This window comes from Choloepus didactylus, chromosome 5, assembly GCF_015220235.1.
Source record: "Choloepus didactylus isolate mChoDid1 chromosome 5, mChoDid1.pri, whole genome shotgun sequence".
In the NCBI taxonomy this organism is placed as follows: Eukaryota; Metazoa; Chordata; class Mammalia; order Pilosa; family Megalonychidae; genus Choloepus; species Choloepus didactylus.
In genome coordinates this window covers 5,734,624-5,753,643 of record NC_051311.1, presented here as the reverse complement: position 1 = coordinate 5,753,643, position 19,020 = coordinate 5,734,624, and the positions used below count along the sequence as shown (strand labels likewise).

The following is a 19,020-nucleotide window of genomic DNA, read 5'->3' as shown; positions in this document are numbered from 1 at the left end:
AATAACCTATCATTCCTTTTCTACATCTTCATCTAACTGGTGACCAGCTGTTTCTCACATATTATAGAACAAACACTGCAAGTCTATCCCACTTTCCTCAAACACAAGGACGCTGCACACTCACCAGTCTGGGCTGGGAATGCCAGGACCTGGTGCGACGGACTCGGGTTTGCTGTTATTGTTGGAAAAGGCACTGAGAGCTGAGCGTTCAACAGCTGAAGGCGTTCCTTTTTGGCAGTCAAGTTTTTAATCTGTTCCTCTAATCTTCGATTTTCAACTTGAAGTTGATGTAATGACTTCAGCATTCCTAAAACTAGCAAACATTTGGATGGTTTTTAAATAAAGACAAGTCCACATCTGGTTCTCAGTATTTTAAAGACATAAGTGTCAATAAATTTGGAAATAAGCCAAAATAGAAGAGCAGAAATTCTGTGCAATATTTCTAAATGATTAGGTTTTATTCCTAAATTTGTAAATAAACCTATTAGGATACATTTATATTTGTATATATCTATGAAAGCAATAGAGGGAAATTGTTCCTGGAAGGTCCCTCTGGAGAATCCGATGCCACACACCAAAAGAAAACACTCACCTGGCTCAAGTAATTTCCATTCTCAAGAAGGAAAGAAAAGAACATTTTTTCATCAAAATAAACGTCCAACTAAAGATTCAAAGTGGCTGCCATGACCTTCCGTTATAATCATATTTAAAGTGGGAAAGGATCTCACTAATGAAAACCCTTTACCGCCACAAAGAGCACAAGGTTTAGTCTACTGCTGGTTTTAAACTAATTAGCACGAGATATATTACGAGAAACCCCCAATCACAGCAGCCAGCGCGTGGGTCCGTGGTCGGTCAGCAGGGAGCGCTGGGCCCGCGCCCGGCCGGGGAAAGGCCCCGCCCCTCCGCCGCCGCCGCCACTCCTCTCGGCCCCGCCCCGCCCCGCAGCCGCCCCGCCCCTCTCGGCCCCGCCCCGCCCCGCACGCTCCTCTCCGCCCTGCCTCAGACCTCACCCCCCAAATCCTGCTCCCCCACCCTCACCACCCGCCTCCGACTTTTATAGCATGGCATGGACACTTTAAAAATTCTCTGAACTTTTTGAAAAACTGCATTTGTTTAACCCCACACCTCAGGGATCTCCCACCTGGTCCCCAAGGGCCTGCCGCTGACCCCAAGGCGAGACCCCTGGTGCTCCCCAGGAGATGCAATCAGCCTTGCCAAACCTGTCCTCCAGCAGTCAACTCATTCGCATTTTTCCAACAGGGAACCATTCATAAAAATACTAACTCCCGGCACTGGCTGACTCACAATTAGCAAAATGGTTTCGTTTTTCTTTTAAATAAAATAAAAGCAGCAAAAGTTTATATCCTGAAATGATGAAAACCACCTATTTTTCCCTTATGTCCTTAACACTAGGCCCTTTATTCAGCTAACCACCACAGTAACTGCTTTTTTGGCATTTTCTACCATGGCTCTAATACTTAAAATTGTAACAATGCTAAATATGTATATATAATATGCTATATAATATATAATAATGTATATATAATATGCTATATAATATATAATATGGTAAATAAATATCATTTCACATGTATATAACTTAAGTAAATACCAATCTTCTTGCTTTAAAATGTAAATTCAAGGTCAGCTGGCCTTAAGTTATTTATTCATAAATTCTCCAGAAGTTTTCTTCAAATTAAGCCAAGAGAATCCCATTCATTTTAGTAAAACTTAAAACTTGGTAAGAATACAGTACTATAGGAGAAACAGAAAGACCAAGGACAGATAGTAACAATGACCAGCCAACATCTGGGAAAAATTGTATCATTTAATCCTCAAAACAACCCTAATATTCAGGAACATGATTATTTCCGGTCTATAAATGGGAAAACTAGAGCATATAAAGATTAAAGAACTTGTCCAAATTCATACTGTTAATAAAAGGTAAAGACAGGATTCAAACCCAGGCAGTAAGAGTATAGACTCTGCTCTACTAACCCATCTGTTATACTTTCTCACCATATCTTACAAAATGCATATCATAATTTCATTGCTATTCTGGGTGAAGAGCGTCTTCTGAATCCATCCACCTATTTGCCCATCCTTCTGTTTCCCCTGTCACCCTCTACCCATCCATCCATCCACCCGTCTTTCTTTAGAGATGAGAAAAAGAGTACTTACTGTCACTGGGGGTGCCCTGTTCTAGTAAAAACTGCTGTCCTTCACTCCACTGCCTCTCCAAAAGCTGTTCTATGCTGGCTGCCACTGGAGGCAGATTTTCCAAACTGCTGTTGCCTGGTTGATCACAGCGAATCTGTAAGCTGCTTACAGGGGATCTGTGGAAAACAGTAATTCTCAAGTTAAAAAAGAGGGTTGTGCATTAGCGTTCCTTACCTTAAGGTGGCCCCTTTTTCCTGTATGCGTTTTCCAACCCTAGGCTGCCCATTGTACAAGTATCAGGTTCCTGAATTTATAAACCTATAATCTACCTGCCAATTGAGTAATTATTATTCTTCCTCTTCAAATTGTAAAACCAATGGGATAGTGGGCCATACTAAACAATTAGAAACCACCAGAAAATATAAACAAACCACCAATAATCTCTGAAACAGGCTGAGAGAGACCATGATACAGCTTTATAAAACAAAAGGGGACAGGATTAAAAAGACTATTTAGCCAGAAGAGAACAGAGTTCCACCATTCTGCCTTAAAAAATATGAAATACCAGAACAACTCTGTTCAGTTATAACAATGAATGGCACTTTAATTCATAAACAACAAAATTTCAAATATCAGTAAGAAGAAATTTTTAACAATTTTGAAGCAGCCTCTTACTATAAATTCAAAAGTACTTACAAGTATTTTTGATATTAAGGAACATTACGATCAAAGCTATTTTTATTTGAGTTTTATTTATACAAGTATTTCTAAAATGTCTTAGATCTATTTTCAAATGATGGTTACTTAATCTGTGCTTCCTAAACAAATACTTATATTACAATGACTGTGTAATGTTTTATCATCCACTTGTGTTTTAATTAGTAAGTTTTGCCATTTCTGGTCTCCAAGTCCCATAATAACATAATATGTAGTGAACACCTTTAGAGTTTCAAAAATGAATGCTTCCACAGAGTTATCTCCTACGACCTTCACAACAACCCACCGAGAAGTGGACACCTGGTTTCTCGGCTCCATCTCCAGGTGAGCAGAGGACTCGCCAGGGACTTGCCCCAAGACACTGCTGGCTCACGACAGCCAGGCCCCACTTCAGGTCCTCCTACCGTCCAGAAATGTTTCGGCCACTGCCTGGACATGCTTCTCCACAAAACTCTCTTTAAATCACAAACCAACCAAACAGGGCTTTTGATTTCAAATGTAAACATCACGTGCCATATACAGTTTGGCCATCCTTCTCCAAATAGTACCTCACACCAGGGTATTTTAGGCTATTAACATTTCAAGCTGATTTCAAAGAGTAATATAAAGTTGGAAATACCTATCAAAATCATTTAGTGTCATTTAGTGGGTTAAATCCATTTAGCTAATTAAAAAAAAAAAAAACCTACACTCAGCTAGCGGGCACTAAGGGACCGTGACGAGCTTCTGCGCAAGCTTGTGTGTGCCTTAAGTTCAAAGGGGCCCAGGAAGGCTCCCTCCACTAAGTGTATGTGCAACAGCCACGAACCTTCTTCCTTGAAAAGAACTCAGGAGCACAGACAGATAACGCCATCACTGTGCACTTCAGGATGCCTGATGCCCAAGGAAGGAACGTTCAGTTTTCAGCAGAGTTCACGTAGCGGAATCACCAGAGATTCTACGTGGAAAGGGCCCAAGGAGGTGCACTGTCCGGCTCTGAGTGCTCAGGTGTTCCCTAACCAACACAGCAAGACGCCTACTCATGCTTTGTCACAAATCATTTTACCTCTCTATGGAACTTTTCTCATCCTTAAGAAAAGACCTGTATCAGGCCTTCTGCCCCTGCTCACCACCTCACCCAGTCTAACACCGGGCTCAGGCCGAGGTCACAGAAGCAGAGGACAGAGAGAAGGCACACCAGGAGAAGCTGTAGGTGGCGCAAAATGGAATAAATTAAGAGAGAGCCATGCCCTAGAGCTCTCTTCTCCTCCGCAGCCGGACACAGAGCCTCCAAGCCGCCACCAGGCTCCCCAATGCCAAGAGAAGACACGGCCGGACGGTGCTCAGAGCAACCCAGCCCCTTCAGTCCACCTCTGGCGGGGTGCCCGGCAGACAACATCACAGCGGGTGTGTGAACACCAGGCACCAGGATTCTTTCCTGTAATATCTAAGGTAACTTCACAAAACAATGTCGTTCATCTGTTATACTCTGAGTCAAACAATTTAAGAACTAGAGGGATTTCAGAGATTATGAGAGCTGCACTAACTAAAGCAGGAAGCAGACACTATTTTATCAAGAGCTAAGTGAATTCTCAAAACAGAGCAGAAACTGGAACCCAGGGCTGAAGGCCTTGAGTCTGTAGCTTTAAGAGATTTTAAGACTCTTTTAGGAGTAAAAATAATTCCCAAAAGCAATGCATTACCCGTATCAGCAGCTAAATACACATGTGACAAAAACAAGAGTTCAAATTGATTGGAAACCAAAGAAAAGATACTCCTTTTAGGTTAGAAACCTAATCATGTTTAAATTAATATTCAAATTAATTTGGAATCCTTTTTCTAGACAAGCCTCTCTCACTTACGGAAAGCTGTCACAGCCTCACAAATGTATACTTCACTAATAAGAGAAACACAAGATTCTGAATCTGGCCTCCCCTCTGCCATGGCGACGCTTACCGTGGGGAGAGACTTCCTCTGGGTGAGCTTCCCCGGCCAGCCAGGCTGCGGCTGCTGTCTCCAAGGTCTTGATCTGCAGTGTAAATATTTCATAGCTGATGAAGTCACTCTCACTAGATAGGAGGCTGGAAGCTCTTGCCCTGATTTTCCCTAAAACATACATCAGACCTGTACCACTATCTTGCAGTTGCTATGAAAAGAGATTTAGGGTGCTGCTGGTTCAGAGCTGCTGAACTGTGCATGTACGGCATTGCCCCGACACGTTCTTGTGGGCGCAGGAGGCCATGGATTACGTTCCCTCTTTCATTCCTTTCAATTTTACCGCACAGAAGCGAGGTTTGCATTTGCAGTACCCCTCCTCAGCCACTTTTAATTTCTATGGTTAAAGTAATGAATCACAGCTGTGGACAGCTCATCTGTATGCTTATCACAGCAAATCCTTCCGTTTTGTAATTTTAACACTTTGTATCCCAAGACAAGTCCTAAAATATATAATGTATTACATAGAGTCGAATACTAAGACCAAAATTACATATTTTGCACGAAGACTAAATTTATATATATATATGTATGTATGTATATTTCACAGATCCTCACACCCAAAGTAAAATTACATATACTTAATTTCCAAATTGACAAGTAGGAATAAAGAATTCTGTATTTAAAAAGAAAAAAATTTTTTTTTAATTTTTTCAAAATATTCCTTAGCTAATATCAAATGCTTCTGCTTAAAAAGTCACTTGCATTTCCCTTATACTTAATTCCATAGTGAAACACCCTCACTGGCCTCTTCCAAGGTTGCCCTCCTTTATGCTGAGCCAGGAAACCTCTAACCTTAACAGGGTAAAGACATGACTGGACCTTTCTTGGTAAACTGCTCAATCTTTCCCTTCCCCCCACACAGGCATGACTACTTGGACATGTCAACAAATCCCCAAGGATGGGAGGAAACAGGCAAATCCAGGGGCTCTGTAACACAGCACAAGAGGCAGATGCTACAAAATGTCAACTGGTAAAAATCCACAGGATTACTAAACATTGCAGAAATTCTCTCACTTGATTTTCTGTTAACCAAGTTTGGGTAATGCAATTTCCTGGACTAGGCAGATCAGGGTTTGGGCTGGTGCAGGCTTTCCCTACACAGAACTGTAGACTGAAGGTGCCAACCACAAAAGTCCCAGGGGCCGGCCCGCCCTAGCTCTGCGTGGCCACAGAACCCACAGAGCAGCACTCCGCAGCCTGGCACGCTACTTCCTTCCAACTGGGGTTCTTTTAGTTAAAAGAAAGGAAAAAAAAAAAAAAAAAATCGCCCAATCAGATATTAACCACACCCCTGAGATTATTCAATAAAATGAGCCAACCTGAAGGAAACATAATGAGGGAGAGAAGCAGGGGTTAAGACTTCAACAGCTGTTGAGAACTTACCTGTCTGGTTGTTGTCTGACTGCGCTATCATAGCTGCCATGGATGAACTGGGGTTTAATCTGCTGCTGTACACTGGAAGTGCTGCTTGGCTAAGGGAAGAGCCAGACAGGGTGTTGGCCTACAGGGGGAGAGTCACAAAGGCAAGTCAATTCCAGCTGAAAACACTTTATGGTTTTTCCTCCAAACAGATCTACTAACTAGCAGTTCTTCCCCTAAGAATATAAACAAGAATTCCTGATTTGCTAAAAGGCTAATTTCATTCTTGTTTTACCATTCCAACATGTCAATGTTAGAAAGGATACACAACTCCAAATTTAAAAAGAAAAAGAGGAAGTAAATGACAGGCACATTCAAAGTGAACTATTCCTGCTTTTAAATCTCAAAGTATCCAGTCTGTACCCAGCCCAGCATGGTAGCCAAGTGACCATGTGACTCATCAGTTACTATTATTAAACCATTTACAAAATACAGGCAGGTGGACAACAGGTATCTCACCAAAGCCTCAGTCTCTGGCATCCCAGGCTGCTTCAGGGGGTCCAATGGCCCAGTTCCTAGTTCTAGTATTCTAACTGCACGGAAGCTCTATTTCCGTTACCTAACCCTGTCATTAGTAAAACCTGCACACTATTTTGTTACTTCCTATTTTGATAGACTTGGAAGCCTGCTGCTTTTTCTGTTTTGTTTTGTTTCTATTTTAAAAGAAAGCAAACAGGGATCCCAAGTATGTTTTCTATACAATGCAGGGCTCAGTGAACCCCAGCTTTGCCCTGACCCCATATAAGGCACTGTTTTTTTGGCAGGAAGCCAGCTCCACTAACTGAAGAGCTCCTCCAGAGTTTGTAATTCATTCACGTTGCTAACCACAATTCTGAAGGCCTCTACCGGGACTTGTGCCAAACAAGCGAAAAAGAACCTTCCAACAGATGAAGCTAAGGAGGCTAGCCAAAGCCTTGCGAAATTCAGTGTAATAAAAATGCCTTCTCTAATGTGCCTACTTTCTCCTACTTTCCAAGAATACCACAACTTTTTAAAAAGTGGCATTTTGGCCTTCTTGACCAAATGGGGGAAACGAAATGTAACAAAATAAGGTTTCAGTGCTAAGAGATTTCAAATAGAGTCAAGAGGTCATTCTGTAGATTACTCTTATGCAAGCTTCAGCCAGATACTACAAATTGCCACAGTAAGTCAAGCACCACCCAACAGTATTCCTGGAAAACCCAAAAACAAAAACAAAAGCAAAAACCCCAGTGCTCCATCTAAGACTCTATAAAAGTTTTAGATATTAAGTTTATTTTCCAGAAATTTAAAACCTCCAGATTGTTCCTATGCCAGATAAGCCCTGAAACCAAGAGGTACCAACCTCTCCAAGAACATCAACCAGTTGCATTCCCCTACCCCATAGCGCTGACAACCCTTTATAACATGAGGAAGTTAGGATGGTCATTGCCCAGATATCCCCGAAGATTGAGAAAAGGATCAAATGAGAGGGAGGAGTTGAACAGAGAAGTTAGGATTTAATAAGTGATACGACAACTGAATCATACAGATAGTTGTTTTTAGTTTCTAGTGTATTAGAATAGCCAGAAGAAAATTCCTGAAATTCTGGAACTTTAACCCATATACTATACTCTGACTTTTGCTCTATAACTACCTGTTAACGTATATTTTGAAATTTATCACTTTTCTGTCTATATGTTATATTTCACAATAAAAAATGTTTTTAAAAAAGGTGTCATTTTGGAAGCACATCTCTTGTGCACAAAATACTGTTACTCAAAGAAAGCTAGTACTGGCCTGAGATACTTTTCAGGGTTAACAGAACCACAATTTTTAAGGTAGACAACGACTTCTTTTTCATGAATGAAATCAAACTTAAGTTTTATGCAATGAAGTCACTGCACAGCTTTTCCAGGACAAGATTGTTGAGAATAACTTCAAAGAAGTGAAGCACTTCTAGACTAAAGAAACTGAAGAACAGAGCAGGTGGGACACTCCGACACATGACAGCTCACAAGAGACTAAGGTGGCAGAGCAGGTACAACAGGCAAACACTACAGAGAGTAAACTGGGTTTCTGGGAACACTCATACCCTGATGTTGTATTCTGGCTTCTAGCCAACTTATTAAGCAGGGAAAATGGACTTTTTACAGCTCACAGAAGTAGTACCAGGGATGTGGAAATCTGTCCTTGTTTCTCATTGTTTCAAAGGGTGTATTTTCTAGTTCACACTTGAATGTTCACGTTCAATCTGTCAATTGCTGGGTTGCATCTGTCATCTTATTAAAAAGCCAGTCAAGTCCTGTTTCACAATCAATTAGCTCCCAGGAAAAGGGAAGTCATAATTTCCATGTAAGACCATACTGGACACCTAACAGAATACAGAAAACACACAAGCCACAAACCAAAATATCCTATGGTTTTTACTTCTCCAGAAGTCAGCTATTTGGGAATCTTAGCTACTCATAAATAACTTGCAACAAGGAAAATTCAAGCCAAGAGAAAAACAAGATGATGCAGGTCCCATGTGCTAACAACTCGGGTCCTCTGTCTAAGGAATACCTGCTCTCCTCAGAGCCAATCTACTCTACTCTGGTTGCAGTTGTAAACAGACGGGCCAGGCACAGCACTGAGGAGAAGCAGAAAAGAGACCAGAAAGAGGAAGAGGAAGTACTATCCTGAGACCTTCTGCCGGCAGCCAGCAGCCAAAGGCAGCAAGGGGGGACAGAGGGCCCGCTCCCCTCCCATGGCCCCTGATGCTGTGTACTGGATGAATCTCAGCTCATGCTATACCAGTGGGTCTACTCTGTCAGTTCCCATTATCAGTTTTAAGAGCCTAGTCTCTGGATGAGAATCAGAAGAACCGACTTATTGGGAAGTCTTTTTTAGGGAGGGATCTTTCTGCCAAGGGCTTTGTATTTATCTTTATTAGCTTCGAATTTCAGAGCATGTCATTTTCTCAATCTAGTCTCCAAATTATCTCCTTTTCCCTGCCACCCACTATACTAAATGTCAGAATGAAGAGCAGTCCAGCGAAATAACTGATTTCAATAATGACTACTGGGAAGAGGATAAATTGTCTTTGGTGTATTCCAAAGCAGGAAAGTACATATTTTACAAAGATAGCTGGCAAAAGTTAAAATTCATCACCACCACCACAATAACATGTAAATATCTGCTTCACTATCCTGAATGAGCAATGTGCCAAATTCTCTGGAAGGCTACAATTTCATTTAGAAGTGTCTGGTAGTTTTGGGGTTTTGTTTTTTAAATTATTATATTTATCTAAAGAAGAAACTTTCAAAAGAGAAATAAATACAAGTTACTAACCTTAACAAATAGATGGTGTTGGTGTATTAAAGCATCTAAACTTCTCTATATTAATTCCTGCTAGAGCAGTCATCTGTGCCATTTTAAGTGGGTGATAAGAGTTACCAAAGACCCCCAAAATCCCTGGGATTACCTAGTCAATATTCCAAAATCGTGTTTGGAATGGTTGATGATGCTGGCAACTCCTTCCCCCACCCCCTTCTAGTGAAAAGAGTCTACAATGTGGCAGGAGAGGAGAGGGTAAGGGGGAGGGCTGGGAAAGAAAGGCCACGGGCTGCAGAGAGCACACACTAGGTGCTTTGTAGACTCAATACCCTTCATTGTCACTCATGACAGTGGTTATGAAGCAAAAAGAGCTCTGACTGTAGCACGTGTCAATACTCTGCACTGTTTCTGCAACTTTTCTATACAACTAAAATCATTTCACAGTAAGAAGTGAGGGCTGCTTGGCTTTCCAGTGTCCCGCGGAAATCAATTTTTACTCAAAATGTGAAAATAGGCATTAGATCAAGAAAAAATAGCTGCCATAATAAACTCCTGCTTTAATTCCAATATCTCATCTCTTAGGTCTGTTTGTCCCTCATGATTAATAATTAAAAGAAGGCACTTCAACTCTGGCTAGTTGTCATATTACACCAACTGTAACACTCTGGTAAAAGCCTCATTAAAGAAGTATAACTATTTGATGAAGTTGGACCCAGGGACCAGTAGAGTAAAAATAAACTAAATAATTATTGAGGTAAACCTCATTCATGTTAAAAAATATATATTTATGTCTATATGACAGCATCCTCTGTGGCTAACAAGTGCTATACCAAACCTTAGGTAGAGTGAAGTAGTGTGTTTTTTAACCAAAATATCAAGATATAGCTCCAGTAATCTGTAAATATATTTGGCAGGTTTTAAGTTTAACCAGTTTGGAATTATGACACTTTCTTCTCTCAAAAGTGGCTTTGGCATGTACTATGTAAAGGAGATATTTTCTTAATTTCATTTCTTAAATGCCCTACATTAAATGTCCTTTTAAACAAAATATGTTTAGGTATCTGAACCAAAGAATACTTTTAGCAAATTTAGAATAACTTAAGATGTTAAACATCTAGAAAGATACACAAGTCTCTACACCAAAACAGTATTCAAACACCAAAACAAATCAAAGAAATGTAGTACTTCCTAAGTAGAATGACATACCGTATCAAAATATTAACAAAATTAAAACTGTATTTCAGCTCACATATTTCAGCATCTGCATAAGCCCACGGAGGCATCTGAGCAGAGCGCTCGCTGTGAAGTGGAGGCCCCCCACCCCGCCACTAGCCCCAGGCCCTGCACCTAGGCTGGAGGACTGTGGGGAAGCAACAGGCTAAGTCTAACTACTTAACGATCTGTATACGATTTAAAAGGTATTGTTTAGGAAGATGTTTCTTCTCCCTAATATTGATAAAGAGTAAACAAGAAAAATCATGTTTGAAAGAACAGTGCCTGTGGAAAACTCCACTTTTGGAAAGCGTGGTAGCAATACGTTGTCGAGAAGTGACTTTGCAACCGCATATCATACAGGAACAGGCAGAGCAGACATTTTTTTAAACGCACAGTTAACTTGTCAATAAACACTTAAGTCAAATGATGCAAACAAGCTCCAAAAGGTAGTAGAGCTTCTTCAAGTTTTCCAATCCTGACATGATTTTAAAATTCATTCTTCTTGTTAGAACATCATGTTAGATTCATCAGGTTGAATATTTAAATTTCAACAGCTTTTTATTATCATCACATCTGCCACAACCCAAGCTGCATCACCTTGGGTAACTTACTGGACCTGTCTGTCCTCAATCTCCATCTGTAAAATGGGGACACTGACAGCACCTGACTCAGAGGACCGTAGTGAGAATTAAATGAGATATACAAAGGGCTTGGAAGACTGCTTAGCCCAGGATAAGCACTCCTATTTTAGCTATTTTCGAAATTATTTTTATAAGTTATTATGGTTTCCATCTTTTCCGTGCATTTCATTCAAGAATATAATTGATAATTAACTGTGGCTATACTTCAAGGATTGAAACCTATTTGCCTAAGAAAAATTAGATGGTATAAATGCCTCATTGTGGAATAATGTTTTAATCTAGATATTCTATAATAATATAGCAAAACTGAACAATAAGTATTCAGATGTTTAATGACAATTAAGTATTCAGATGTTCAGAAAATTGTCAGTCTGACAATTAAGTATTCAGATGTTTAATGACAATTTTAAATGACAATTTCTACCTTTGAATTTGCAAACACTATTTATATGACTAGAAAAGGTTCCAGGAAAAGCATGCGTGCGTACTGGGCAGGGCCTGGAGTGCCATGGGCTGATTCACACTTCCCACTAGGAAGCCAATTCTGCCAAGAGGCCCCCTTTGTGCCGGCTTCAACACACGGGGTGAGGGGCTCAGGTCGGCTGAGCAGGCTGACTGTAGCTGTCAGGCTCAATGGCACGCCCCCACAGGATGCAGTGCCCCAAGGTGCCCCTAACTGCCAGGAGCCTAAGGCATTCAGGGACTCCGAGCAGCAGATGCTGAAATGCGCTGCAGCTGAGCCACCATAAAGACGTGGGTGGGATCAGATCTCAGCTGCACCACCACTGAACACTCATGATTGGGCAACAGGCCTTGGAAAGAACCACCAACCAATTGTGAGTGGGTTTCTTAACCAGTTATTATCTAATCAATATAAAAAATGAAAGAACCTGAAACTGGAATGGACCTTACTCTACAGCTGAACCTAAAATGGCCAGAAGTCATATCTACATTAGCATGGAATTATGAGCTTTAACCAAAAATTTTATTACTATTTGTAGTAAAGGAAGTACTTCTGTACAATTTCTTTCCTTGTAAATAATCAGGCTGCTTCTGTTACAGGTGAAGTTAATGATGCCCTGCAGTAACTGTACTGCCCGTGTAATAACCCTTCATTACAAAGGACTTCAGGGTCTGCAGAGTCCATCATCTCATGTGACCTTCATAACGTACCTGTGTAGCAGGTAGGACAGGTATTTAAAGTAGGACAGGTATTTAAAGTAGCCCCCTTCAAATATGAAAAACTTGAGCTTCACAAAAATTACAAGACCTGCCCAAGGTCCCACTGATGAGTAGCAAAGTTCCTGGAACACAGACTTCTCGCTCAAATTTCTGCTACCTCACGTTGTGACACACAAATGGACACATTAAAATTCCTAACAAAGCTTTAAAAAAAGATACCTCCTGACACAAGACGTACATAATTGGGAAATTCATTTTTACAGTAAAGATGAGTAAACAGAGAGCAGGCTCAGGAGTGTGGCCTTTGTCCCTGCTGCCCGCCAGGGCTCAGGACCATGACGGAGACTCGGAGAGACTTTGCGTGCTTGGACTGGGAACTTCTTACCACAAAAAGTCGTTAGGAAATGACTGAAACAGGTGGAACTTTCATTCTGACCAGGTAAGTACAACCACGGAATCAAATAGATCAAAAGCACAATATAGGACCATCTGAAATCAAGAACACCTCCCCCACCCCCACACATCAAAGTTACCCTACTGAAAAACAAAATATTCCAAGCTGATTGAAGTGAAAGTCACAGGAATCTGCAAAAACCTAGTTACTAAATTATTACCTTAAAAATACATTTATTTAAAAAAAAAACAAAAAACAAAAAACAAACCTGTGTTTACTAAGTATCACACAAACAAACCTTGGAAGTTCCTTTATTTGATTTGCTGTTAAACCTATATCCCTTCTTGTAACAATAACACTGGTTAGACAAGTAACCATTGTTACCTACACCAAGGGTGTATCCAAAAGCAAAACCACAAATGCAAGATATGAAAATGTAATTACATTTCATTACGTAAATTCGGTCTTCAATTCTTCAATTAAAGAAATCATCCTTCAAACAAAAGTGCTTGCATTTGTATCCTCTTTAAGGCCAAACGTAGTGAACCTAGCGCTGGGGAACACAGTGGGATTTGGGAGGCCACGTGGAAACTGCAGGGTGCACCTGTGCAGACTAGCCTGTCCCTCTGTTGGCCGCAGACATTCCGGGGACAGCAGCTCCAGCTCCCAGCAAGGTCAGTGTACTGTCACTGTACCTCCCTTCTGTGCACTGCAGACTCTGCTAATACGTAGTAAGGTATATCAAAGATAACAAAAGGATTTAACACGAAAGAATATAACATTGCGTGATCAGGTTTTCAAGAGGTCTGACATTCCTTTTGATTTTTCCAACTTGGGCCTCGGATACTCCCCTCCCAGCTTTGCAAGAGCCTCCTAGTTGTTAGTGCCTCTTAGCCCTTCCCTAGCTCACCTCCCTGACCCCTCTCCAAAGAGCGATTCGGAAGAGAGCAAACAAACCAACAAGGGCCTGCCTGACTTGCTTGCAAGCAAGGCCAGAAAGATCGAGAATGACCTCTGGGTTTTTATGCAGCTGGCACAAGCAAGTGACTAAAATTATTCAAATTTAGCACTTTTTCTCTGATTAATATTTTTTAAAATGTTTACTGGTGTGATGGTTTTATTAACTATGGCAAGACTTCTAGAATAACACTTCAGATACTGGTATTTTAGTTTACCTATTTATCTTACAGCATTGCTCTCTTCATTTTAAATTAACCACCTATAAAGGCACCCTAAATAAAAGACCAGGCTGTGATTATCTGAGCACAGTGGACTGTCTGGCTGGAAAACAAACATAACATCTATGAAAGTTGTTCTGACAAGATCTATAAATGACGATATAGATCTTGCCATTCTAAAAAGATCTATATACCAACAGCCCAATTCTAAGAGTCCCGCCTAAACATTGAGTTTCATCTCAGTTTTTTGTATCCTTCCCAAGCACACTGCCTAAAACCCCCCACCTCTCCCAGCCGACACCACTCCTATTGCTGCACGCTGCCAAGAGGAAGCAGCAGCCGTGGGGTCTCGCCAGGGCTCGGGCTTATGAGACACCACCTGACCGAAACACGCAAAGGGGATACATAGCAAAGACTTGAACTGGACTGAATCCTGGGGTATGCACAACTATGATTTCTTTATTCTTCAGCTGAGTTACATGTTGAGTGGAAAGTTCCCTTTGGCTGTAAACTTCTCTTCACCCCAATTCCCCCATCCACCTCCCTAATGCCAAACCCCAAACCCACAAACATAATGAATGAGAAGAAATGAGACTTTTGCTTAGTTCAGTCTGCAATTAATCAGAGTAATTAAAAAGACTTTATAAAGAAAGAAAAGAAAAATGCATGTTGAAAATGTTCCTGTGAGACTTTGTCCAAGGATATAAAGCTATCAGCAGCACATGGGTACACTTACTGAAAGAAGCAACTATTTTAAAAGCCATTCTCCCATTTATCCTTTCAGCCTCTCAACCCCTAGACCCCACTTTTCCAAAGAAACAGGCTAACAAAACACCCTCAGTCAGAGGGAGAGGTTCACCAAGTACTCAACTTCATTTTCAAAGCAGAGCCTCCTAATCACGCCACTGGCCTTCTGTGCTGACGCGTCTGCCGGTGGTTCTACTACCTGACAGCCACAATGACCAGGGCTTGCGCTATGCCACCACACACCTTAAATATCCCCTAATGCTCTGCCTTATGGACAGCGCACAGAACATCCTGAAAAGGCGTATGCTTGCTTTAAGCCTGAAAATAACCATGAAATTAGACATTTTGTCACTTTTATAAGCATTTTCTTGAAACTTCTAGAGCCTTACTACTAAAGCTTTCAAGAAAATAAATAAAATTATAAAGAGATCCAACTAAATCAATAACACATACCTTTGGAATCTTAAATTATTACCTTTGAGGAAAGGGGAGAGCATGTGTGCGTACAGTTTTGCCCACTAATTGTCCTGTTTATAAAACTCAAGATTAGAATTTTTTTTATTTGATTCTTTCTTGTAAGGCATTCCTATAGACTAGTTCACCAATCAAGTTACATATCTGAAGTGAGAGAAATGGGCCAACAACTTCGAAATCAACATTCAACAATTTTTAAAATATTTATGAACATTTGGTCTCCCGGACGACGGGGAAAACAGTGTAGTGCATAAAAGGGGTGTTGCGGAAGGAGCCCCATCCCCCACAAGGACACGTTTTGAGTCCTGAGCCTGGGCCTGCAGTGTGAACTCATTTGTACACAGGAGCTACGAGAGGCCCGGTTGAGTCAGGGTGGACCTCACTCCCACCTGACGGGGGCCCTTAGCAGCAGGGGAGTAAGCGTGAGGAAGAGGCAGATGGAAAGACAGACAGGGAGAGCACGGCTGGCCACAAGCCTCCCCACCCCACTACTCCCAGGATGCCACAGACTTCAGAGAAGCCACAGCACTGCGACACCTTGATTCGGACTTGCAGCCTCCACAACTAAAACTGGGGCCGAAAAATTCCTGTTATTTGAGTAGCTAGTCCGTGTACTTTGTCGTAGCAACCCTGGCAAGCTAAGACAAGGTTACTCCCATTTTATCTGATATTCTTCTGTGTTGATTTTTAAAAATCTAAACAGCAGATATTTGTATATTATTTGTGTAATTTTTTTATATTATAAAAGAAATTTTTAAAACCATAAGTTCAAAATTCACTCATACTTGGAGAGTCCTTTTTCAAGAAAGATTATAATAAAAGCCTCCCCACATTAATATTTCACATTATTAGAACAAAATTAGACACCCAGATTGAAAAGAATCCAATGATGCCCACACACTCATATGTCCTCTCTCACAAGGATCAGTGTCCTGTAAAAATGTCTATCACTTCTATCAATGCAAACAGAGATATTTCATAAATTCCTACAGGACACCCTATGTCATTTGCCTCTCCTCCAAAACTTACTTTAACAAATAAAGATGAGGAGACCCATCTCGTCACATTCCTTCATATCGTCTTAATGATTTACCTGAGTGGTAGCAACAGGAGTGGCTGCAGATGGTGTGGCCGAAGGAGAAAGGGCTCCCACTTGTTGCAAGTGGCTAGGAGGCTGCTGAGGTAAATGAGAACTGGAGACAGGAGTGCTAGATCCTGAGCCAGATATGACATTTGGAAATGACACTGCTACATCACTGCTGTTATAAATACCTGCAAGAAAAACACATTTATTTAAATATTTTATAACTAGTAGTCAAATTTGTCATAGGCACATATTAATGAATGAGTTTAAATAACCACATTTATTCCTAGATCCTCCCCCTCAACCAATTATGAATTTTGTTGGTGGTAGTAAAAAAATTAAAAAAAAAACAAACCTCCAGTAAGTAAATGAATAAACTGACTTCCATAAAGCACTGGTCTTAAAGGGATCCATGTCTTTTTAACACAACAAAAGTGCCTTTGTTAACAGACAGGGACCATATCAGAAAGAGCTTTGTAAAAGATAGTATGGAGGGTCACAGGAGTTTGTAAGAGCAATGAAATGTTTCTTAAACAGGAGAATGAAACAATTAGAGTTGCATAAAAAATCACCTGGGAAGCTTTTCAAAATGCAGATTCTAGGGCTCCCAAAATCATGATTCAGGGGGTTCGAGGGGGGAGAGATCTGGCTTAGAAGGGCCACCCCCAGTGTGAAACTGAAGTGGGGCACGGCTGGACTTGAGGTACAGGCCAATGGAGGGGCTGAGAACAAGGTGGACGTGCTGAGGAAGGGGCTCCAGAGCCAGCGGGTGGGGTGCGGGAACGGGGTGCAGGAGGAGGGAGAGTGGCGACAACCCGGGCCACCAAGTGGCGGCATGGTCCACTTCGGGAACACAGGAGATGCCCAGGAGGGTGGGAGGCTGGGTGGAAGTGTGTTCAGTGGCACCATGGGGAAGAAGCCAGAAGAAATGATGAAGCAGAAGCTAGGCATTCTAGAGAGGTAGATGGAAAGAGGAAGGAGATGAAAAGTTAAGGGCAACAAGGAGTTACTGGAAAATGGGGTTTTGCTTGTTTATAGAGATAGGAGATCATGCTTATGTGCTGATAAGGAGGATAAAGAGCCACTCTAAGCCAGGACTCTCACCTGGGGTGATTTCTCCCCCAAGGGGCCATCTGATAACACCTGCAGGCACTAGTGCTCCTGCCTCTAGCAGAGAGAGCCCGGGGAGCCCGAATCCCCGCCTCCTACAGCCTACAGTGCACATGCCCCCCCACCCACACCCCCTCCCTCATGATGAGCTCATCTGGGCTATCAGGCTCCACACCACAGCCCTTGGGAGGGTGACAGTGATAAGATCCTGAGAACCTGGCACTGTAGCAGGAAGAAAGCAAGCAAGAGACCCTAAGGAGGCTGCAAGCCAAAAAAAAAAAAAAGTTGAGAAACTAGAGCCCTAGAAGACAACAATTACAATTTATACCAATACTACAAACTACTCTGTTCTGAGGAATATAAATATTACTTAAAATTAAATAAGAAGAGGGGGATAAAAGAATGGTGACATTTTCAAAGGCCTTAAACTATAATTAAGGCTTCCATATTCATTTTCTATCTACAATTTCACAGAAAAGAGATAATTTATTCATTCAACAAATGTGTTCATTCCACATCTAAGAGCTCACTGTTTGCCAGGACAGTATTCTAAGCTCTGGAGATGTAAAGACATTCAAGATATGTGGTCTTGGTCTTCAAGAAGCTTAGTGGGAAGAGACAATTACAAATGGCCGTGAGTAGGCTCTGACAGAGACATTCTCAGGTCGCATCAGAGCGCAGGGAAAAGGCCATCTAACCCAGACGGAGAGGGCGGGAAAGGAGGGGCAAGAAACTCACTGGAGGCGGCGGCGCCTTTAAAGGTGAGTCCTGGAGGAGTGAAGAGCAGAGGCGAAGGTGGTTTGGGAAGACACTTCACCCGAGAGCTCGGCAAATTCCTGAGAACGTACAAGCACCTGCGGTACAGCGTATGCTTAGAACATAAGTGGGAGGGGATGAAGAATGAGACTGCAGAGTAAGCAGGGACAATATCCAGACCACCACCACATGCTAAAAGTTTAAGGACAATGAGGAGCCACGGAAGGACTTCAAGCAGAAGCTTGGGGTAGTCAGATCAGTGTTTAAGTAAAACAGAGCCCTGGCAGCCAGCAGAGGCCAGACTGGACAGGGGGGCTTTAAATTGAGGTCAGGAGAGATGTTAAGAAGCTGCTGCATTAATACCTATGAGCAAAAAGCAAGGGATTAAACCAAGGTGAAAGTAGTAAAGAGACGCTACAAAGGCACCTTTGACAGGAATTGGTGACTAATTAGATCTGAAGAATAAAAGCAATAAAAGGTAGAGTCAAGAATGACCCCTCAGCACATGGGGGTGGGGGTGAGGGTAGCATTCACTGATGCAAGAACAGCAGCTGTGCACAGCCAGTGTCTCATCACCATGTACAGGACACCATGCTGGCAGGACAGACCACTGATGTAGGCAGTACTCCCATTTTACACACTGGAACAAACAGAAGTTTAAGGAAATGAAGTAACTTCCTTGGTGAC

The 19,020-nt window shown here is 41.7% G+C and overlaps 1 protein-coding gene across 1 annotated transcript in view; it reads right to left on the bottom strand.

Annotated features, from left to right (window-relative positions):
* MLLT10 (MLLT10 histone lysine methyltransferase DOT1L cofactor) overlaps positions 1-19,020 on the bottom strand; it is a 290,669-nt gene that overhangs the window by 8,359 nt on the left and 263,290 nt on the right. The window contains 5 exon segments of the mRNA XM_037837708.1: positions 125-313; positions 2,185-2,339; positions 4,816-4,888; positions 6,241-6,358; positions 16,477-16,655. Coding sequence (XP_037693636.1) covers positions 125-313; positions 2,185-2,339; positions 4,816-4,888; positions 6,241-6,358; positions 16,477-16,655 — 714 coding nt within the window.